General features: G+C 37.5%; 1 protein-coding gene across 3 annotated transcripts in view; it reads left to right on the plus strand.

Annotated features, from left to right (window-relative positions):
* Nucleotides 1-25,295, plus strand: part of CPED1 (cadherin like and PC-esterase domain containing 1) — a 145,994-nt gene that overhangs the window by 95,800 nt on the left and 24,899 nt on the right. For all 3 annotated transcript variants that reach the window (XR_008449232.1, XM_054063250.1, XM_009563579.2), the window contains one exon: nt 23,984-24,101. Coding sequence is in view for 2 of the 3 variants with exons in the window: in XM_054063250.1 (XP_053919225.1) it covers nt 23,984-24,101 (118 nt within the window). In the remaining variant the exon portion in view is untranslated. The remainder of the gene's footprint in view (nt 1-23,983; nt 24,102-25,295) is intronic.

Below are 25,295 nucleotides of genomic sequence, written 5' to 3' on the forward strand. Positions count from 1 at the left end.
TAACACAGCTGACCTTAAATCAGAAAAAAAGCTTGTTGGGTCCATTCATTCACAGTGTGAAAGACTGAGATACTCCCTTCAATACAATAATTCACCTGGGAACTTCAGAATCCCCATTTAAATTGAGCACACCAGAAAAACAAGTTGAATAACTTTTCTTATACCTCTGACTGTCTCTAGGAGTATAAAGAACCATGGGCTAAAGAAAAACAGGTGTTCAATGGAAAACATAAAAGACTTTTATTATCAGCTTGGTACATTTTACAGTAACGTGAATAATTCCTTGGGAAATTAGTTGATGTATATAATAATTAAGTTCAGAAATATTGATTAATTGTCTTTCCAAGCTTTCATTTTTTCTACCCCCACTTTGGCTATCAGATGTCCAAAGATATGGTTTTTTGAAGACTGGTTCAGCTGAGGGGGAATTTAGTAAGTCAGTGGTTTTTTTAATACTATGGACTTTCAAGACAAAACTTCCTTCTGCTTCCTCCAGTCTTGCCCTAACAGAAAAAAAAATAGCAGCTCCAAGCTTCTTTGTCTTTTGCCTCCAACCCAGTGATTTCCTATGTTCCTCATTTACAAGAAGGGTCGAAGGGAGGATCCAGGGAACTACGGGCCTGTCAATCTGACCTCAGTGGCGGGGAAGGTCATGGAGCTGGTGATCTTGAGTGCTGTCACACAGCACATACAACACAAACAGGTTTATGAGAGGAAGGTCCTGCCAAACTAACCTGATCTCCTTCTATGACAAGGTTACCTGCTTAAAGGATGAGGGAAAGGCTGTGGATACAGTGTACCTGGACTTTAGCAAAGTCTTTGACGCTATTTCTCACAGTATTCTGCTTGAGAAACTGGCTACCACTGGCCTGGACAGGTGCATCCTCTGCTGGGTAAAAAACTGACTGGGTGCCCAGGCCCAAAGAATGGTGGGAAATGGAGTTAAATCCAGTTGGAGGCCGGTCACAAGTGGTGTCCCCCAGCGCTCAGTGTTGGGTCCAGTCCTATTCAATATCTATGTCAATGACCTGGATGAAGGGATTGAACGTACCCTTAGTAAGTTCACAGATAACACTAAGCTGGGAGGAAGTGTAGATCTGTTTGAGGATAGGGAAGAGCTGCAAAGTGATCTGAACAGGCTGGATTGATGGGCTGAGACCAGTGGCACGAAGTTTACAAGGCCAAGTGCCGAGTCCTGCACTTGGGACAAAACACCCCATGCAGTGCTAGAGGCTTGGGGAAGAGCGGCTGGAAAGCTGACTGGCAGAGAAGGACCTGGCAGTGTTGGTTCACTGCAGGTTGAATATGAGTCAGCAGTGTGCTCAGGTGGCCAAGAAGGCCAATGGCATCTTGGCTTGTATCAGAAAGAGTGTGGCCAGCAGGACCAGGAAAGTGACTGTACCCGTGCATTCAGCATTGGTGAGGTCACACCTCAAATACTGTGTTTTGGTCCCCTCACTACAAGAAAGACATTGAGGTCCTGGAGTGTTCCCAGAGAAGAGCAATGAAGGTGGTGAAGAGGCTGGAGAACAAGCCTTATGAGGAGCAGCTGAAGGAACTGGGCTTGTTTAGCCTAGAGAAATGGAGGCTGAGGCAAGACCTTATCACTGTCTACAACTACCTGAAAGGAGTTTTTAGCAAGGTGGATGTTGATCACCCAAGTGATAGGTGGTAGAATGAGGCTGTTGAGAATACCTCAGCTACATGGATCACTCTACAGTTCAGTGAAGGACATTGGGCACTTTTCATGCCAGAATCCATCCCTTAATATGTTAGGTTTTCTGTTATTTCTGTGAGCACAGCTTTTCTCACCTCCTTTGTGTGTCTATCCAATAAAGAAAATCAGAGAGTACTTCCACTACCTCTTGCAGAATTTTACCTGTTTTTGAAGGTCTAATTTGACTGTAGCACTTCCATTTTGCTAAATACCCCAAACAATAATTTATGCCTGCCAGACAGCAATCAGATGTACAAGTGGATATAATCAATTAGCAGGGACTTTAGTTCTAGCAGGGGATTGGACTTGCTTTGTATGTATCCTACACGACTGCAGCCTCCAGACCTTTGGCACTATAAGACAGCAGCAGCAGCATCTGCCAAAACAAACTGCAACTCCTCACTCACCAAGTTAGAAGCTGTGCCAAATTTACACTGATGTGAAGCTAAATATAAGACAAGATATATTCTAGTACTTTCATACTGATTAGTTCAGCAGAGAAGAGGGATACAGTTTTTCTATTCTTGCGCATTTTATTCCTTTAACATTCTTATTTACAGTTTTGTAAACCATTGTTTATTTCCATCACATCCTAATAAAAAACTCTTTTCCTTTACCATAGCTCTGACATTTTGAAGAAGAGAGTTTATTAAGATGCAAAGGATACCAAATACTATGCTGTATCACATTTAATCAAACTCCACTTGGAATAATTTAACTCTGTCATATTCATGTAAAAGTAACAGAGATTAGTTATCTGTATCTTAAATGAAATCTTATTTTTTAACAGTTTTAATTGAAATGATCATAAATAATCTGAAGTTTTCTGTTATTGGGTCTTTTGGTTTAATATCCCCTTTTTTTCATTGAAGTTCTAGTTTTGCTTTTTACTGAATCCTTCTTGTGCTTGAAGGAAAACTCATTCATGCCAGTGTCTCTTCTCTATTGCACTGTTTTTAATTAACTTTATAGATGCAGATCTCTAAAGAATTGCCTCTTGTCCTGTGAATTATGCAGATCTCTAAAGAATTGCCTCTTGTCCTGTGAATTAATTCCATTCTAATAATGGTTAGTTATGGATCCATCTATGAAACAAAGAAAGGTCCTGTAAAGAAGTAATACTAAATGGAAAACAGATATTTGGCAAAGAACATTATTGCTCGTTCTTTTCACTCATTGCTGTTTCTTAGTGTTTCATGAGTAATAGATTATGCTGCTTCTACCAGACTTTTTCAGTTGCTTTGTGGAATGCCCTTCACTGGAAGATTTTAAGTGAAATTAGTAAAACTGCTGGTAAACTTGATCTTGCCTCAGTATGGGAGGATGAACTAGATGGTTTCACAGTTTCTTTGCTCGTGGGTTTCCTTCCTGGTTTGTGTCTGTGAATTTCACAACTAGGACTCTTTTTGTAAAAATCTGTGCTGTGCTGCACTTAGTTCAGCCTCAACTGGAAATAAAATAGGACTGCTAATGATTTGCTCTATCTATATTTCACATACCTGAGACTAAGGACTTCTCTTTCCATTCAGTTTTAAAGCAGTGAAACAAGAGAGGAGTGTAATTTAGAGACTTTTCATTGCCAGAAATCTTGCTCACAAATGCTTTGCTCTGTAAAGATAAAGGTCAAGGGGGTTTTAAACCAGGACGTTCCTTGCCAATTGAGCAATTTAGGAAGCAATTATCTGTAGCTAATACAGTTTGGTCTGGATGCTGTCATTAGAACAATGAGACTTTTCCATTGTTTTTGATCCAGTAAACATTCTGTTATGGAGCTATGTAGCTATACATATGGACATTAGAGAAATTAAGGCAGAATTTGGAAAAGGAAGTCACTGAATTGAAGGCAAAGTCACGATGCACATTTTAACTCAAAATTAATCTGGGCTTAAGAATAAAGGTTTCATTTATGATTGCTGAAGAATGGTGAGATTGTTGGAGGTCAACAGAAGTGTGGTGTTATGAAGTCCGCGAAGGTATAAAAACAAAGTAATCACTTAATTCTATAGTTCAAAGAAAACTATTGTGTCTACCTAGTTGAAATTAATGAATTGTGATGTAGTAAACAAAACATTTTCAGACAGCTTGTTTTACTTGCTAACAAAGTGATCTGAAACTATATAATGCTACTCTAATTCTTTTCCAGATATTTAGCTTAATTAATAATCAATATATTTTCCAGGAATCTTTTTTTGTGTCTGATTCATAACACCAATTTGAGTAGAAAGGAAAAAGTGTTTGTTGGAAATGCTCTGTTCTGTCTGAAGGTAATTGCTGTGTACAAGTATGTGAAGCTGTATATTGTCAGTAGAGGCAAGGTTCTAATATAACTTCTTTTTACAACATAGAGGATGCATTTAGCACTTCTACATTTCTGATCAATTGTGCACAATGAAAGCAAATTATTCATGTTTTTGCTGTTCAGTTAAAATCTTCCCTCTGATACTGGTGGTAATTCCAACTGAAAGGAAGATACATTTCCTGACAAAACATGTTTTAGCCACACAGCTCCTATTGTATCTCAGTTAGAGTACTATGGAATGGCTAGTGTCCAAGGACACAAAAAGAGGTAAAACATCTGTTCCAAAATAAATAAGGAAAACCACTTTAGGGGACATTTGCGTCTATTAACATCAGCTGTGTCACACATGTGAGACTTACACTAAGCTCTGGAGTGCTGAACAAAGCCAGAGTATGTAAAGCTCTGTTCTTTTGAAACAACAGAACAGAAGTAGAACAGAAATGAAACAGTAAAAAAGCAGCTGCCAAAAGAAAACCTGTGATCACATGCAAATGCTGAAATTATGACTATTTTCAATTTTAATGATGCTACGTTCCTCATCTCAGAAACACATATTAACACATAAGTACCAGAAAAGCAAAACATATCTTGTCAAGATGTTTGTTAATTTATTAGAAGCAGAATCTATCTGGTGTTTTCTGAGAAAAAGATCTGTACTGTGATTGCATGCACTCTTATGTATCATTAAGCAAAAGTATGTTTATTTTTTCCTCTTGTAAAATAGTTTTACAAATCTTACCTGCACATGCTCCTCTCTGTCTTGCTGATGATTTAATCCAGTGAAGCTCAAGGCTTTCTTAGTTGTAACTTGTAAAAAATAACACAGTCTTAATTATTGAGACTATGTTTGGTCTAGATAAAAAAATGTTGATTCTAATGACAAAAATTATTGTGTTTCATATTCTAAGCCTATATAATTCTTTAACTTTGTTGTTTGATCCAGATAGATGAAATTACAATGTCTTTAGATAAAGGACATTTTCAGAGACCTCTTCCATGCACAAACTCAGAAAATCAGAATCAATAAATTACTCACACCTTCTTTAATAATTCTTTCCACCAGAGCTTAGGTTGAGGAAGAAACTCTTTATTCCCAGTTCTGGAGGTTCAACAGAGTTTGAATACCTGACAGGCCAAATTAAGGTGAGGCATTATAGACTAGACTCTTTCTCTGCTAGAAAGAATGGTGTTCCAGAAAAAGAAAATGGAACATCGTAGTTACTTTGTGCTTCTTCAGTAATTCTGTACTTTGTGGCTGTTTTTAGCAAAGAGAAGATAGAAAACTGATAAATGGATTAAAGGTATGCTTTGTTTATTTCTTTTCCAATTTACAATTAAATTAATAATCATCACATTTAGACAGGACCCCAGGGAAATATGTAAATCCACTGAAAAATAAATGTGAGAGTATCAACTCTTTAGAGTGTATTTTGTTGTTCCCTTTGAAAGCAAAATACTGAAAATTTTACAATTTTCAATTTAGCCTCAAAGCCCTGTTTTTCATTATGGTGGCTTAGCCCATTTGAAGCTCATATGCTCTTTGACTGCTTCTGCTATAGACGGTGAAAGTAATTGGTATATATTGTGTCCCATTAAATTTTATATTTGGTTTGCATAGAAAAAAATAGTAACAGTACCTTCTGCTGCCTACCCCTTTGACAGCAGGAAAGATGGGGGCAATAATGCAGATTCTCCTTATGCTTTGTAGCAGACTTAAAGAAATTTGTTTGACAATGACTTGTCAGAGAGCTGATGTGGTACCTGGAGAGATACTGTGTGAGTTTCTGAAGGGTGCTCTAGTAACTGATGGCTTATGTTGATCCTCTGTACCAAATATTTTACTTGGCTCCCACTCTCCACAAAAAGAAAATATGTCAATGGAATGGAAGGGAAAGCCTCCTGTGACTTGAGTAGTTTTCTCAGTCTATATACTGTGAATGGGATGCATCTTACTTGACTTCTGTAGGGCTCTACAGCCGAGCTTGTTCCTTTGGGTGTTTTTATCGTCAACTGGGAAAAATCAGCAATTTTAAGGCACAGTTCAGCTGATATCTTTTGAATGTCTGTTTCAGTTGTCTGAATGGCTTGGCTAGAAAGATGTGATATCTGTGTTTCAGCTGTTAGTGTTTGATCAGATGAAAGCTATCCTGTGGAACTTGCATCCTGAGCAATCCTGATAAAATAGCTGTGACAACTCATGCATGCAAAGTTATGTGAGATTTGTGTTCACCGGAATGTGGTGTGAAAGTCCTTTAGCAGGATGTTGGTTGCATCCACTAGTGCATGAGATACATGAGGTTCAAATCTGCTGTCATAACTGTGGTACCGCTCTGTGACTAGTGTGTACTTGAAGATGGATATGATGTTCAGGAGTTAAAGACCTGTGGGATGCTGGGTATTCTGTATGCATGTATTTCAGCAGAATGAAAACATATGCTCCTCAATTATTTGATTTGTGTTGGATCCGACTCTTTACCCACTGAAAATTCCGAAAACTCTTACCAATAAACGATTATTATAGAGGAAATGTGAATTTTGCATAAAGGTTTGTTTTGGAAAAGGAAGTGGAAAAAAAAGGAAAAGGGAGGGAAGACTGATGATGAAGGAAATTGGACAGTGAAACCTCTTTTCCCATAATAATTTTATTGGGAAGTATATATTTATGGAGTTTTCTTACTTTCTCTTCATATACCTTGAGGCTTTACCCTTCGTCCAGGGTTTTATCATCTGTTAGGAATGCAATTTATAATTTAAATAAACAAAAGAGAAGCAAATCCACTAGTGATAAGACTGAAGGCTCTGTCTTTAGTCTCTACGAAATAAAAATTCAAACCATTCATCCCTCACCTTATGAAGTTATAAAACTTTGTTCCAGTCACATACATCTGTGAATGTTCCCTGCCTTTAGGCATGAAACACATTATAACTTGTTCAAAACCAGTTGAAATATAAAAGCTTATCTGTAAATATTAAGATTTGATTTGATTTGATTATTTTTAAAATAATAATATGAACAACACAACAAATTAACATAATGTATAGGGATTTAAAAAATGTGCTTTTTTTTACTTTTCATGCTGTTGAGTTTGCATGTCGCAGCCTGTCAGTCTGGGCCAAATACCAAACTTGAAAGGACACAAGGATCATTTCCTTGAAAAGACATAAGGACAAGTCTTATTCCTGGAAAAAGAAAGAAATGGATGTTGTTGAAGTGTTAGTGTTAGGTGTCCATCAAGATGGAAAGAGCACATCACACAATTTTCAATGTAGTTTGACTCTTTCACTTGCTGATTAAGTACTGGACTTTAAGAAGCTTGGAAACTTAGCTTATAGCAAAGAAGACCTGAATTAATTTCATTCGTCTTGTCAGAAGCATTGGCTTTCCGTTAACTCTTCTTGGGAGCATCTGTGTTTGAGGGGATACTTATAGTAAGTTCCCTCTGTGGCAAATGGGCCCTATTCTTGTTCTTCCAGAAGGCTATTAACTTTTACATGATGCAAATCAACTTTTCAAGATGCTGCTCTCTATGATCTTCTATGACTAAAGATGGTTTCAGCTGCTTTCTCATAGCTTACAGGACACCTTTAAACAGGAATATGTGATAAAACAGCAATTCACATGCCAAGATAGAATGATGCAATACTCTTGTGTTAATAACTAGTTTCTGTCATAAAATGTTATAATTAAAAAAATTCAAGACAAGATTGGATTTCATGGTCATCCTAAATATGTCCATTTTTATCTCAGTTCCCTATATCTGTAGTGTGTTTGAAGATCCCCTGAACAAAATGAATCATAGAGTCATAGAATCATAGAATCACTAGGTTGGAAAGGACCCACTGGATCATCAAGTCCAACCGTTCCTATCACTCCCTTAAACCATGTCGCTAAGCACTTCATCAACACGTTCCTTGAACACCTCCAGGGAAGGTGACTCGACCACCTCCCTGGGCAGCCTGTTCCAGTGCCTGATGACTCTTTCTGTGAAGAATTTTTTTCTGATATCCAGCCTGAACCTCCCCTGGCGGAGCTTCAGGCCATTCCCCCTTGTCCCATCTTCAGTCACTTGGGAGAAGAGGCCAGCCCCCTCCTCTCCACAACCTCCTTTCAGGTAGTTGTAGAGAGCAATAAGGTCACCCCTCAGCCTCCTCTTCTCCAGGCTAAACAACCCCAGCTCTCTCAGCCGCTCCTCATAAGACTTGTTCTCCAGCCCCCTCATCAGCTTAGTTGCACTTCTCTGGACACGCTCCAGAGCCTCAACATCCTTCTTGTGGTGAGAGGCCCAGAACTGAACACAGTACTCAAGGTGCGGTCTCATCAGTGCCGAGTACAGAGGGAGAATAACTTCCCTGGACCTGCTGGTCACACTGTTTCTGATACAAGCCAAGATGCCATTGGCCTTCTTGGCCACCTGGGCACACTGCTGGCTCATGTTCAGTCAGCTGTCAACCAACACCCCCAGGTCTCTCTCCTCCATGCAGCTCTGCAAATCTAAGCATTTCTAAGATGCCAAAGCTCAAGCATTAGTTTCTTGGAGTCCTCAGTAAAGTGAATGGAGAGGGGCAATCCTCCAGGGAGTGAAATGGAGAACCTAACCAGTGCCATCCAGACGTTACAGGAAACAGCCTTTCTTGAAGTCAATAGTGACCCTATTCTTCCCTTTCTCAAGAATCAGAAATCCTGATCGCTTTTAAAACCAGAAATATAATTTAGGTGGTGATGAGAAACAAGGCGTTCGCTGAGCTTATACTCTTCCTCTCCACAATCTTTTTTTCACGTTGTCTTGCAGCTTCAGAAAAGACCTACGATTTCCCTGGCTATTATCTGTGAAAGGGGGGTCTTAGGATAAAGATGTTACAGCAAGAAGGCTGTGTGTCTGTTGCACCAGCAACTGCAGGAACTGAAGTGTTTTTTTCTCGTGTAGTGCTGAGTATTTTATTATCAACCCAGCAAAGTACTGATATGAGTGCTTAAACAAGTGAACCTAAAGCCGGAAGATGTTAATGGGAAGTATGTATGCACTTAGCAAGAATAGGATGTAATGCTGTCTGCTTGCTCCATCTCCCGCCATGAAACTGAGAATTTTTGTTACATCTCATCTCTCCATCCTGCTAAGGGTATAACATCTATTAAACTACAGAAATACTGTTACTTAGTTACTCCTTATAAGAAAGAGGTGATTGTCTAGAACAAGACGTTCTGGGGAGTAAAAAGACAGTCAAAGATCCTGACCCTCTGTTATCTGCACAGCTGCCACACGTAGCTTTCCATGCACAGGCTGTTGATTGATTCACCAAGCTGTGTTTTAAGATGGAGAGAGACAATTTTGTTCAATAGTCTTATTGTTCAGGACATTTTGGTTGTAGTGACTGATTGCTAAGCCCTTTGCTGTAACTGCAGATAAGTATGCAGTATTTTTTTTCTTAATTTGTGGATTTTTTGTAATGGTTCAAGCTATTGCTATTTTCTAATAAATTACATTTGGTGTCATACTACGTAACTCAGAAAACTACTGTGAAATATTTGTAAAGGTTGTTCTGCAAATGGAGTTACCGTTACAATAATTCAAATAAAACTTCAATACAACAAGTACAGTGCAGCTGGTTAAATTTCAAATTATATTTACAGCTCACAGTAAAAATACTTTTATTATTTCAATTTTTTTTTCAATCTATGAAGCAGTTGTCTGAGGTGGAGCAGAATCCCCATGCTAGATGAACCCATACTATGAATTTAGTCTCTGCTTATCCTCCTGGGGATTTTTTACTTAAAACACTAATTGAACACCCATTAATCAGTGCATTTGAACTTGCATCTCCTACATCTCAGCATTATTCCTTAGGCTCATAGGGATTAGAGAAATCTGTCAGCTGTGTTTTCCACTTCTATATGCCTTATCTGGCATGTGGATTCTCAGAATACTTACTAATCAGCCTCTGCCTACAAAATTAGAGGAACATCCACTTCTAATTTGAATCTCAGCACTGTAAGGTCTCAGGTAGTTGCGTGCATGCTATGCTACAACATAAAAAGCCCTTAGTGCATGTTTGGCCTGCAGCACTTTCCTTCTGAGGAAAGTCCAAGTGGTCTCTTTTAACCCAGAGTGCAGAAGGCTTCAAGGAGAGTTAATAGCAGCCTTCCTAAGAGGATTTTGCCACGAAGAGGGAGTGAGACTTTTTATGAAAGAGGTGCACAACAGAACAAAAGCCAATAGTCATCAATTGGAATGGGGCAATTTCTCTCTGGGAACATGCAAAGGGATATTTCTCACTTTGAGAAGATTGAAGTGATTCAGACTGCAGATGGGGCTTATACAGGCTTCACCCTTGCAGGTTTTCAAGACCTGAATAGACAAAGAAACCTGAGCAACGCGGTCTGATCTCATAGCTGAGTCCACATGGAGCAAGAGACTAGACTAGAGACCTCCTGAGGCCCTTTCCAACTGGAATAATTTTGAGAATCTGGGATTTTGTGAACTGTATGGAAGAAGATGCACATTTTACAGCATTATAAAACAAATCAGATGTGCTCTTTGACTATGGCAAATCATTATGATGTGAAAGATTCAAAGCTATAGATGTTAGTTCACATTAATGATTAGAAGTGCCTTTTCATTTTGAAATTCTATCATTTGACATATGAAGTAACTAATAAAATTTATGAAATATGAAGAGTGTTACAATAGTAACATATAAAACACAGATGAACATACCACAATGTCGAGGTAACCCATGTCTTGCTTTATAAGCCAGAAATACTTGTGGGAGTATCATAATGCTCCAGGGTACGGCACTGTGCAAACAGATCACTGCTCTTCATTGACAGATATGAAACAAACGTGGTAAGTTATTCCAAAGAAAATAACTATCAAGTTATGATCAGCATGCTTTTGCACCACTTGTCATTCTTCTGACAGTATATCATAATCTGACACTGTATTTTTTTTGACTACTGCGTAAGGAAACCTTCAGATGAGGAGTTTGTACTTCAGAAAAGGACAAGCAGATCTGAAGTATTGCTCTGTTGAAAAAAAAACATTTGTGAGCTGTACCTGTTAGGGTATAAAAACGAGTATTTGTGGAACTTACACCTTGCATTAGCTCTTGGCAGTTGAAGCATAAAGCACTGTGAAAGGATGTGAAAGGATATGAAAAGATTGCGAGGCTATAAAGCATTGTGAAAGGCTAGAGACTACTTTTGGAACTCGTTCTATTTGCTGTGGAGAGGTACTCATTAGCTTTGTGGACCTTTGAGATAATTGCATTCAACAGCTACCACTGAGGTCAATCAGAAGACAGGGAAATATTACTTTGGGCAACGTCCAACTTCTTGTAAAAACTGGTTATGAATGACACACTGTCAGTGGAGCACCAACACTCGTATGATAGCACCTCTTCTGTCTGGCTTTAGCTCAGAATTAACGTCACAACTTCAGCCTGTTACTGGAGAGTAAGAAAGCCAGAAGAGGGCTGAGACAAGGGTTTTGCTTTGCAAGAAATGCCTTTCAGCTCATCCAAGTCTCATTTACATTAAACTTTGCTTTTGCATTCTCATACAGTGGAGGGGTTTATACCATTTTACCAGGAGAAAGTAGAGTCATCTCCAAGGCATTGAACTTGGCAATGTGAGGGCAATTTGGAGCCTCCATGTGTGTCTGGGTTTTTGTAGCTGCATTGAGATCATTCATTGGATTTGCATAGTTTTCATAACTCAGTACGCTGAACACTGAATTTCATCAGTGTAGAAGGAGGAGGTTATTGAATCACCGTAATCTCTTTGTGTTAGTCTATTAAGATCAGTCTTTGTACAGACATTTTGCTGTGCAAAATGGCAAGTTAGAGTTTATCTACTACACGTTTAACTTTCTTGTTCACTCTGTGAAAATAGTAATGCAGTGCTTTCACAGTAGTGGCCAACCTTGAGTTGTTTCCTCCGATGTTATTCCGTCAACACAACACAAGACAGGTTTAAGATTGCAAAATACAGGCACTTCAAAGAATTTCCAAATATTTTTCAGCAATTGCAAACAATTATTCAAGCAATTCTATTCAGTTGTCATAACAAAACACATCTAGACAGCCATATGCCCTAAGAAAACAATTTACTGCTTATTAACCCATACCTTTCTCCTTTCCCTTTTCCCTTTCTGACCTTCTCAGTAAGCTTTCTTACTGTCTTTCTCATGTTGATAATATGAAAAAAAAAAATTGAAAAGAAATTAGAAGTTATGAAACAAACATTTTTCTAGAATGATCCTCCTCTTATTCAGCCATGCAGAACTGTCATTTTTATTAAAGGAAGGGGTATTAGCATCTGAAGGGTAAAGATTGGTATGGTAAAATTAGCACAGAAAGATTACTCCTCATCTGTGTATTTCTATAAAAAAAGACTGCAAAGTATATACAATCTCTAATGTTGTCAAATGCTAAAAAGGCCATAAAAAGGAAGTGGAAGGAAGAAATTAAAAAGAAGTAAAAGCAAGATGACAACATCTTTGCACTAATACTTAATTTAACTTTTGTTAAATTGCTATCATGTATCTAATATGTATTACAATATACAGTATATAGTGGTATTTAATGTATGCTATATTATAATACACTCTAATCTGATATTTTCTGGAATACGTCCCTTCCATTATCTCCGTGCTTTTGTCTGTAGTACATCCTCTAAATCTGATTCAAACTGGAAATGTTTTAGTTTTCTGCAAAAACCAAGGCCAGGGTCTCAGTGCCCACATTAAGTTTTGGCAGCTCTTTGCCACATGAAAGAGAGCTCATGCTGGAGGAAAGCTTGACTGTATGTTTGATTCAAGATTTGTAGAGGTTTTGCTCAATTACTGCTGGGCAAAAACTGTGCAAAATTCCTGTTGCAAGATATCCAGTGTCTTATGGAGGAAGAGTAGGAAGATGAAAAATAGCTGGATAACAAGGAGTATGGGAAGGCCAAGAGTAATCCATCAGCTAGACTGTTTATCTGTCTAGGCAAAAATATTGAAACAGTAAGATAATATGCAATCTATGGTTTCAGAGCTCCTTAGGGGGCATTACCTATAATCAAATAATCCTATCAGTCAGAAAAACGTGAGTTATAATTTGGAAGGGTTTACTATGGGATGTATCTCTGCCCACTTCGCTGAAGGAAAAACTTGTTCCATATCTACAGAAAACTGAATTTATGGCAATTTATTTTGTTAGTGAACACAAGAAAGGTAAACACAAAATACCTCACAGGCTGACTCAAAAGACATACAAAGTCTGGAGGAGTCCTTAGCTCTATAGAGTTTATTTCTTTGAAATGCTGAATCCTCATGAGTGCAGGCTGGGTCGCCTCCTGGGCCTGGAACATTGCCCAGATCCAAGTGTAGCCTCTGTCCTTGCAAGAAAAAACATAGTTAACGTGTTTCTGACATTTCAGGGGAAACAGCCTGAGTCACTTTGCTTCAGTTATATTTGTACTCCTGTACCAGTTGCATTATTTGTCTCCTCATTGCTCCCCAGACCTGAAGTGAATCACAGAAATCTTCCAGACGTCTGTCTATTTGGAAGAGTAAATCACTCTATAAAACTATTTGTGTAGGTCAGGGGAATTTATGTGATTAATAAGGTGTAATTAATTGCTTTAATCCATTGTTGAGGGAGCCTAAATTTCAATTTTTAAGATTTTTCTGTTTCCATTCTGCTCCATCTCTGTGCTAATGTGATCTCGGTATTGACCAAAAGAAGGCTTCAGCTCAGCATCACTTATCATGCCTTGTGCAGTAGAATAAACACTGTCATAAGGATGTTATTCAGTTTTCAGAAGTAATTAGTTGGGTTTTGTGAGGGGGGCCTTGTTCAACTAGTGGCTGCTTCATTACTTTAGCCGTATGCAAAGGACATGCGGTAGTAAATTACTGTGAGCAGGCTGTTGGAGAAAGAGAGGTGAATTCTAACTTCAGTCTGCTCATTTGGCACTAACTGCATGCAATCTGTTTCTGTCCATGTGTGAAAGCTACCTGCATGCAGTCTGCTGCTCAGTAAGCTACCAGGCTGTAAGGAGACTGCATTTTCAGTCTGCTATGCACCAGAAGGCAAACCCTTAATCAGTATCTTTTGAAAAAGATCATGATTAATAAAAATCCATGAAATTCACTTCTGTGATTGTAGCAGCAAGTGTGCTGCAAATTCATTAGAATCAATTTTAACTCCATTATAATTTAGAAAATAAATTACTACATGGCCAGATTTGTACGTGTTCCAAGAAAACAAATTTGCCTGTCTTACTCCTGTCTCCCAGCTGTGTATATTAAATGAGTATCTGGGGATATGTAAAATTTAGTGCTGGACATAGCTTTTAGACAGCAAGGAAAATATTCTAACTCAAAGGTTCTTTTGAATGAAACATGCACTGATTTTCAAAGGCAAAGCAGTCCTTCATTACTTCATTCTTTTCATAGTAATCCACAGTATGGTAAGAGGGAATTATAAATGATAACCAGATACTGTCTACAAATACAATTATCTTTTCTGTTTTTATGCAGTGTTCATTGTGTTCATTGTTCAAGAAACTTTAACCTTGAATGACATTGACTGATTTCCTTTTAAGTATTGTATTTTTAATGATGTTTTTAACTGAAGGGAAAGAAAGGAGAAAAATCCACCACTCCTCCTTAAACCTTCACATTTGCAGTCTTCCATACATATAGAGTCTTCCCTTCTGCACTGCTGTAGGTTTATACAGCAACTTCTGAGCCTAAGTAGCTTTGAGTTACAGGTAGTATGGAATGGAGATGTTTCTATGCATTGTCCATCTGAGCTGGACATTAACACCGAAACTTTCTCTCATGTCATTTACACATTCTTAGTTTTAGCCTTTACATTTTATGTACATGCAACAAGGCATACCAGTAATAGTTTTTTCATAAAATATTTGCTGGATACAGTAGAAATATTTGTGTAAATGCTCTCTTTCTGAAAATATATCCTCTCAAGTTCTTTGAAACTCTCTCTTGACTCACTTAAACAAACAGCGTAATGTCTTAATAACAGAAGGGTCTGATATTTGGCTAGAAATACCTCAGAGACAGACCCTTTATCAGGAACAGACCCTTTATCAAAGGTCGCTTTAAAACCAGAGCCAAATACAGAAGGATCACTCTGCTGCTTGCAGGGCTGCCAGCTGCTATGACCTGCCTCCCACTGAGGTGCTGGGAAAGCACACAGTGTTAGGGATCATCCCTGGCCACAATGGAGGCGTTACAACCAGTGCACATCTTATTCATCTGCCTCTTTTCTTGTTGGCACCTTTCAGGTGGGGAACAATAGTCGCTGAGGTGACCTTCCACAAGATGGACATCTCGAGGCTCAGGTCTGGCCCTATGACACACCCCTGTGTTTCTCTGACCATCTGTACCTGGGTGATATTTTTCACTGCAGACTGGGTATTGAGCAGACAAAACATTTTTACCACTCTCACTGCAGAGCAAGCATAGGTTCTTTCACCAGGGGTATTGCTTTTTGAAGACGAGGGTGTTTGGCTCTTAGGAGTTGATTTGAATGACTTGGGTGTTCAACACACCTGCTCTCAAGATCCAGCCTTGTGTGTTCTCTGGCTGTCTACATTAAAGACAGCCAACATCAAAGCGCATGGCTGCATGAAGCTTGCCATGTGCTTGGGCTCTCCAAACATGTGCCAGTGCAGACTGTAAATATGCAAAAGGAAATACCTCCTGTTGTCCACCAGATAGAAGCATGTTTTTCATTAGAGGGAAGCCTCCACACATGTGTAGACTCCGTCTTTACATGAAAGGCAGGAACTTGCTGGGGTTTTTGGCATTCTCTGGGAAAACAGTTTCACAAGTCTTCCACTTGGTGTTTCTGAGCCTATATTGGTGGCTTCCTCATTGTTTCCCAGACCATGCATGGTTCTGATGTGCATTCCAAAACCTAGTATGCCACAGAGAACAACTTCTGTATAAAAGAAGGAGTGCACTACTTCCTCATACAGAAAACATTTAAATTCACCCTGCAGCCAACATAGTGTAAATAAAGTAATAAACTTTTCTGGCTTTTTTATGAACGTACTTAGTCCATTTACTTATTTCTTTAGATTTGTTTTTGTCTACTTTCCCAAGGAAACATAGCTCTTGAAATCTTGCTGATGGTCCATCCATGGCTAAACAATACCATTTCAATCCTTCAGGCCAATTTAAGCTCAATTTAGACTAAGAAAGGAAATCCCAGTGTTCCTTTTTTTTTTTTTTTTTAAATAAGAACAAAAAACAAGAGAAATTTGTGCTGCTATAGAACTGGTTCTTTTGTAGCCTGCTTGACAGTCCGCAGCTTGTTATTCTTTATTAATGTTTTGCTGAAAAAAAAATCAGTGTTATATTCCTTTTCTCATGCCCCAGGGATGTCCAGGAGAATTCAGGGGAATTGCTTGAGAAGAGAGAGGTATTTAAGTATTCTGTCATCTAGCTAAGCACATGATGTCCAAGTTCCTTATGCATTGCAAAAGCAGCATTAGTGAGGTAAAGCTTGCAGAGAAAGATTTAATATTTTATAGAACAACTGATACAATTGGGGAAAAAAAGCACCAAAAAGGTATCTGTGTACAATCCTTTTTAAAATTTCAAATTGCAGAGTTCAGCTTGTAAAAATAAAACCTACCAGAGCCAGCATAGTGACTAGGGCGTCAGATGTATTGCCTGACAGAAGATCATATGGAAAGGAATGTATCTTAAGTGTACCTTTCTGGGAGTTACACATTCAGTCCCAGGTTACACAAGATCCTGTCCTCCAATTTCAATTGCCGCACGCTCTCTCAGGAGTTAAGTATCTACTTCAGTCGGTCCTTTCTCACCTAACAATTAACAGGGAGCCTGGTGGTGCTCCCACCATCCAGTTTCACCCCACATTCTTTATAGGCATCTAGTCTGTGGGTGGAGCAGATTCAAAGCTCTTCGTCAGTATTTAATTATATGAACAAAGAAAAAGCAAACAGCTTCCTTGGGAAACACAGACAAAATTGCCCAGAATTGCCTACAGACCACTGACTGGAGGGGAGACTGGGAGATTGAACTGAAAGATCTGCTGCAAATCTGTTAAAAGAGGTACATTTTAACTGTTTGCTATATGACATGGAAATGATCTACTAGGGAAATACCAGTCAATGCTTTGTGCCCTGCTCCTAGTGGTGTGTCCAGAGAACACCTATCAAGCACTGTTGGCAAAGGGAACTTTTAATTCTGTTAGGGCCAAAGGGGCTGACTAACACAGCTGTGCTGAGCTGAGTGGTTTTACCTATGAAGAACTTTTACCTAAGAAGAAACTTGAGCACTTAGGAGGATGGTGACAACAGATTGAGAGATTTGAGATGATATATTACTCGTGTGAGTAGTGTTGGATGGAGTCCCAAGTCATCTGTCCAAACTGATACAGAAAATAAGAGTCAGAGTTGTGAATTCATAGACTCGTAGATTCATTAGGTTGGAAAAAGACCTTTGAGATCATCAACTCCAACCGTACCTATCCACTACTAAATCATATCCCCAAGCACCTCATCTACCTGCCAAAACAAACATCCTAAATCTCTCCCTGGAATCTTAACCTTGGTATGCCCCAAGCCCTGAATAAAGTTAACAGCTGTTCTTGCAAGGAATATAGGATTTTGTGCTAAAAGTGAGAAAGTACTTTTAGTACAGTACACCTTGAAACAATGAGTTCAAATCAGCAAGATTTCTTACTTGAAAAGCAGCTTTAACAGCAGCTTTAGCAGATGTTTAGCTCGCTCCACCAAGTTCCTAAGATATGTTTTTTCAATGCACTGCATTCATTGTCAGAGTATTTCAGTTTCAGAATTTATGAATGAACAGTAATTTTTTTCAACTCATTCTTTTTCTCATACCTTTTTCATACCTTTTGAATGTAGTGATAGCTGTTCAGCCTAAGAAGTTCTGCTGTGTTCATCGTGGCTCTGATATAAAGGTCTTAGTCTAAAATCAATAGGAAAAGGCTAGAGCTCAAACATCTTTTCCACAGAGGAAGGTGTAGAGTATAGATTTCTTTTTGCTCTGTGAACTGTGAATGCCATACACGCTGAGCATGGGAGGGCAGAAAAGAATGCCCCTTAAAAATAGCCACAAGGCTGTGGGATTTCCCAGCTCATATAGCACACTTTTTAACTAATTACCGGGGAGAACAGGGAGGGCCATATCAGTACTTTATTGAGAGAACCATAAATACATAATAATTCCTTTGGTTATCACATAAAATATTTACTCTTTGCACTGCCAAAGCACATGATTTTTCCAAGCTATTCCACGTTTTTGGGACTTGGCAAAATTCAAGTTGATTCACATTGAGAGCTTCCACTGGGAAAAGATGAGAGGGAAGAGAAGGACTAAGTGGCAATCCAAAACAGTTCTTAAAATCTCCAGGTCAACATCATCATCTCACTTGTAAAAATAAAACACCACCAGAACCTAAAATAGCAAAATGCCTCTCTTTATCTGCTATTCCTCATTCCTGGTTATCTTCATTTTGTGGAAGGGAGGAAGAAACACTAAATTCTTTTGATTCCCTTTTTTCTTGCTTTGTGTTTTTAGTTTATAAAGCGTACAAGCTGGAAATTGTCACTGGTCTTGCTTGGGAAAAATACCATTAGTTGCATTAGGAAAACATGTTTGCTAGGAAAACAGTTGCAAAATCCATGCAGATGTTATCTTTAAATATTGAAAAACAGAGCTTTAAATATCTTTAGGTACAGTTTGAAATATTTTCCAAAACTTATTTTTATGGTATTTTAGTCTTGTAGGAGTTGGATTTCACATTCAGCTGCGTTACTTCAACTAATTCTGCTGCATCTCTGAGCTATGTAGAGTCATAATTCACAAGTCTCTGCTACATTAAGAGTTATGCTTTTTTGTACTCATAAATATTCTTGTTCTTTGGTTCATAAATGCAGAACTTAGAGCTATTGTCTATATTGGAGTAGGAAGGCAGACAGTCTGACATCGTGTGCAATATTAAACATCATGTAAAATGGAATTGAATCAAAATCCTTCATAGACTGAAAGTGTTCTTTTATATTCTCCACACACATAAAAGATATTAAAATAGTGGTATGAAACTTGCAATATTTTTCTTTATGAATAGTCCTTATTTCTCAAAACAGTTTCTTAACTTACTGTAAGGTTAGTATTCTCAATGCAGAAGAATCCACTTTGCATCTGCTCTAGTGTCAAGATGAAATTTATTTGTACATATAATCTGTATGTGCTTTGAGGAATTTGTCTTTGTAGAAAGACACCTACTGGGATTTTCAAAAGTTCTTTAGCAGCTAGTAAAGATACTGTGGAGCTATGACATTCTTCCATTACTGGTTAAAGCACGTAGCAGTATTGCTCAAAAAATTTTCTATGCAGAAATTTGTGATTGAAAGAGTAAAATCCTTCAGTTCTTGGTGTGCTTGTATTCTTAAGGCAAAATAATAAGAATTATAGCAAGGGCATGAATAGTAAGAACTTGAAAGCAATTTAGACTGATGGCTGGTCTTTGTCCACAATTCAAACTGTTCTCTGATATCTCCACCATGTATTGACAATGTGGCCAGTATCTTTTCATATCAGTCCTAGTTTCCTACTGATGTCTGTGCACTGCATGTTCCAACCCCATGAGTGCCTAGACTAATTTTCTTAAGTGTTTTTATGGCCCCTACCAGATCTCTATGGAAATGAGCATCTCATAGTCTTTTGATGTCTTTTTTGTGACAGTAGCTTTGGAGTCATTGGGGAAATATTATCCCATTTTAGCAGATGGAACACATTAGGTTCCTTACAAAACACAGAGGTGGCAGTTTCTTCCCTTTAAAGTAAAGCTGCAACACACACACCCACTGCTCCATGAGTTCAATGCCTTAATCCTATGTTCTCTGTTTAATGGATTTGTACATCTTTTGATGTAGATGAAATCTTCATCAATGTTTTAGACACTGCTTGATGTACAATAATTGTCATTGTTCCCCAGCCAAAAGCAGTACTGAGCTGAAAGTTCTCAGGAGACTTCCTTCATCCTTGTGAGAGCTTTCTGCACCTATTTTATATCTCCAGGAGTTTCAGTTCTTTTAGTTAATTTTTGTGTGTTGAATTGAACCAACCTAAACATCTGAATCTTTGTAGGTTTATTTATCACTGAATAATGCAGCTGAATGGAAGGAGATAGTTGAATAGAAGTCAACATGCCAACTGTTCCTTCGTTTACTGCCATATTAATAAAGTTGATAGAGTGGAACTAATCCGTCTGCTCACAATTTATTCCCCAGCAATGAGATATAGTTTCATTAGTTCATGATCTCACTCTTTGGCTAATTTTATTAGAATTCCTTCTATAACATCATTTATAATCATTTTTCATCTAGTTTATGTTATGAGTAAAATAGAAAAAGATGGACTAAAGAGAGGTTAAAGGTTTTCATGAGAAAACTCAGTTAGAAAACAGAACCAGATCAAATAAAGTTAACAAGCCTACAAAAATTGACAGAAAAAGCATTCGAAATTACCTCCTTCAGAGGAAGCTTTTTTCTCTCATGTCTATAATGTGAAAAGAAATAAGACAGCCGCAGCAGCATTGTAAGGTGAGGCATGGTTGTGGTGGCTTAGGGGAGGTGGCTGGGTGACCTGCCAGGCTGAAGGACTGCAGAGCCAGATCTCGATGGATGGAGACATTCCCTTCTGTCTTTGCTAGAACTAATGAATGAGGTTTATCTCATCCACTAGTTCACAGACTTGTGCACTTAGGATATTAAAAGGATGCAGGACTTTGGCTACAAGTTGGTTGTATGGAATGCTAAAATAAACAAGCTTTGTCTTGTTTAGCTTAAAACATTCTGATACACTGAGCTTTTATTAGTCTAGTAGGGGTACTCTTCGGTGATTTCAGTTGGATGCTATCACAAACGTGAGTACCTAAGCAGAAATTACCTGCTTTTCAAAGTGTTGAGCCCAGAATTCCCATTGATCATTTATGTCTTTCAATATGAGGGACTTTCACTGAGAAAGCTGAGTGTAGAGCCTAGATGCAGGCAGCCTGGGTATGAGCTTCCAAAACACTCAATTAATTAACATGAGGCTACTTCCACTGGAAATTATAGTTTTAGCAACAGCTTTGAATAGACAAGGTTGCATTATTCCAGAAAAAATCTGAAAATCCTACCTTCCTATTTTAAAATACCTTTTGAGCTGATAGGTAGCAGCAGCTGTAGATGCTAAAAGTAACCTTATTTTTTTTATGTGGGGCTTTGTTACTGCTGGAGCACTGATGATTCAAGCAAACACACATGGACAGTTTGTCTGTATTCAATATGACTTTTCCCAGGAAAGCTGTGGGTTTGTCATCTTCTCTCCTTTTAACTGCTTCCAGTTTGGTGGAAGCTTATGGGGTTAATCTGTAGGAAATTACTGCAATTTCAGAGTAATCATTTTTCATGAGAATGGAGGAGGTAAAAAAGTGCAATAGCAATTAAAAATCCATTAATAGTTAAGTTAGATCTCTTATTCTAAAGCATAACTGCAACTGCAATAGTTCTATCTGTATGACATTCATTCCATGATATTAGCTACATGAGCAAGGATTTTCTTTATAACACTTTGGTTATCTCTCACTTTTACTCTCTGTGTTTTGCACACATTTATACAATTTTAAAACTGGTATTTTTTAAATATTTTTGTACAGCTGAGTGAAACCATGTACGTATAGGCGTATGCATATATGTATGTATATAAGTGAGCGATAATGCAGCGTGGCTATTCAAAGCTAAGCTAAACAAATAAATCTTAATAATTCAGGAACCTAGACTATAAATAAATGAAATAACATATACATTAATAGCTCCATATTAATAATTTGACAACACTGTAAAGTAGCAGCCTCAAAAATCTGTATCTCTTAAAGGCTAACACTGTAGAAAGAATCACATTCACTGCAGTGTGGTCTGGACAAAAACTATTCTCATTTCACACAGCAGATGGACTCCAGAAATGTTTGCTCTCTAAGTATCAACTGATGTTGACTGAAAGCTGTTTAGATATACAAAGAAAAGCTTTATTCCTCTTTTATTTGCTAGCGTCTAGAAAAATCTTCTGTAAAGATAAAAGAAAGTTTACTAGTTAAAGGCAAAACCAGTCTTAGAAAGAGTTGATTCTAACTGCACGCTGAAATACATAAGGCAAGGGAATTTTTCTTTTGATTCTAGTCCAGACATTTCAAGGACCTCTTTATGTCTGCCTTCTAAAAAAGGTTTGCAGGGAGAACAGACACAGACTAGGAGCTATCTTTAAGTTTACATGTCTGGCTCTCATCTTTGCCAGGAGTGATCTTTTGTAAACATTCTTAAGATCACAAGATGTTTCATCTTTGGGCAAGGCAAGAAGGATGTCATGTCACTGCAGCACCTGAAGAAAACTTTAGAAAATCTGTAGGCTGTCAGAAAAGCCCTTAATATGCCATATATTGGCAGAGATGCAGTAAATCTTGGGCTTCCACAGATACATTTTGCACTTTATATTAAATGTGTCAATGATGGTAAAGGATTGGTCTCCCACAGAAGTGAAGATGAAATGAATAAGGTTTCTTCAGTGATTCATGATATCTCGTGACCCGATGGTATTAAATGTAGATGATGTATTAAACACAAGCAGTGTCCATTAAAATTCATGGTTTGCATACTTTGAAAATACAACAAAGTCAAAGGGAATTAGTGACATAGTTTGACCTGCATATTAATTGTGATTAGTAATAAACCGGGCACATGAAACTCTTGTTAATGAAATTGTCCAAGGAATGCAATCAAAATCATTTTTCATTTGTTTAAACACATACCCCAAAGCCGAGGTATGAACAAGAAAATCTCTGTTAATTTATTTTATGGCACTATGTTGAGAGCAATTGCAGCACATTCAGGAATTTCAGGCTTTCTTGTGAAGTCCTGTGCAAATTGTTTTACTGCAAGGTAGGAGTTTTCTGATGTTAATGTTATTGAAGTAATACTGTCAAATAGCTCTACAGTGTGTCCAGACCCACAGGCTCCAAGATAACATCACAGTTTAACAATAGAAGATAGCATGGCATTCATTTTGTCATAACAGCTTTCTCTAGTTATAGAACACTAAGCAGAGAACAGGAAAACTATACAAAAAAAAATCCATGTCTACCTTTTCTCAAATTTTTTGTACACAAAAAATTACTGTAACCCTTTGAAGTTTTTTGTGGGTCCTAGTGAAGTCTTTAACTAGAAAGTGCAAAAGGTCAGATTCTTTTCTACGAAGAAAATGAATTAAAAGGTGAATGTTTTTAAATATAAATACGTCCATTATTTATCTTACACTTATGGTAGTATCTGTGGTTTACCCTGGATTACATCTCACATGAAGACCCATGAGAATATTGTATTTATAGTTCTATTAAATACTTTCCTTTGATACCCCTAAGTTTTTGTAACCACTCTACTGGGTCAAAAAAATTCCCCTTGAAATTTTTCTTTTATTTCTTTCTCTTTTCCTTTATGCACCTGTATCTCCTGAAGATAATTTGGAGCATTTCATCACAAAAATGTCTTTCATATGACTTCAGATAGGTACACAAAATTGCTAAGGCCAAATAGATAGGCCAAATTGTATGGTAAATAGAGACAACATGACATTACATAAATGTTATATATGATCGCCTTAATAAATTTTCTCTTATCTTTAGCAAACATAGTAGCTTGTACATATATTGTGGATTGGGATAATTTATTACAAAACCGTTGTCTGAATGTAAAAAGGATTTTAAATATCATATTAAAAATACATAATGAAGAGCAAATAATAAATGGATTGCGAAACCAACCCTAAATAACTTTATTCCACTTCAAATGTCCTTGAGGAGGATTTCAAAGTCATATGGATGCATGCAGTGCTGTCATTTTCATAGATTTCATTTTAATTCAGGACTGTGGTGCTCGAATTCGTCCAGAGGAATCCTGTGGCTTGCAGCCTCTGTCTCATGAATACCTCTCCGCGATTTCACAGACGATGTTTAAGACCTGTGAAGCTGGAGACACAAAAGGTTTGTACTTAATCATCTTTATTCTGGGAATTCATGATGCACCTCATCAAAGTAAGACCAGAGGCAATATTTCCTCTTTTCTATTGCCACACACTGACCTACAAGCACACAATATATTTTACTAATCACTTGTTATATTTACATATTTTTAAAACCAGGGTAATTGTTTTATATGACTTTTTTTTTGTTTAATATGTTTCTAATTAGTGACCCATTACTGTTTTATTGTCATGTAGCCTTTAAAATGCATTGAAATATTTCCATCAAAACCATTTAAAATAAAAATCCTTTATTCTAAATGGACATCAAAATAAAAATTAGCTTTAGAAAAAAGAACACAACATTTTGATCCATTTGAGTTTTATATTTCCACTTCTTTATTGAAACATGAACACAATTTACAGTTTCACACAGTAAAGTATGTAGTTTTATATATATGATACCTTAAAAAACAAGATGGTCAAATCAAACATTATACAATAACCAATAAAAAAAAAAGTAATCTCTTTGGTTTAGAGGGAAACCAGATGGTAACATAACAACAGACAGTATTCATCTTCAGCTCAGAGCTGCATGGAGATTTATGCAAGTGTACTTAATAAATCTGAATAATCCACAGGACCACTCAGGTATGCAGTCTTATTCATAGTGTAAGTTGTTGCTGGATTAGACAATATGTAATTTTATTCAATTCTTTATTAGACAAATAAAAAATAACCCAACACTCCTGTATGGTCTACCAACTCAACTGTATTTTTTATCTTGCCATAGACAGGAGCAGTTTCTCACAGCAGTAAATTTGCACAAACTCTTGGAATAATCAATACAAAGTAAAGGACTGTGGGTACTGCCCGAACGCACCACTTCATGTGAAACAGAGGCATATATTAATTTTGTGTTATATGAAAGGAACACACAAAGGGGACACTCTTGTACCTAGCAGCATATTTTAATCACACAACAAGTTGTGAATCATAAAGAAGAACAACCCACCCTATGCTATGACATCAGGACATGAAGTTCCTGAATAGAAAGCCCAAACCAAATCCACAGAAGAATCTTTCTGGGACAGAAAATATGTTTGTTCTGATATATAACACCCTTCTTTTGAATACTGCATCTAACTAAGTGACCCTGAATATAAAATATCTTTTGTAGCCTTATTGTGAATAATGTACGCATTAAAAATGGAAA

The sequence above is a fragment of the Cuculus canorus genome, chromosome 1 (genome assembly GCF_017976375.1).
Source record: "Cuculus canorus isolate bCucCan1 chromosome 1, bCucCan1.pri, whole genome shotgun sequence".
NCBI classification, from domain to species: domain Eukaryota; kingdom Metazoa; phylum Chordata; class Aves; order Cuculiformes; family Cuculidae; genus Cuculus; species Cuculus canorus.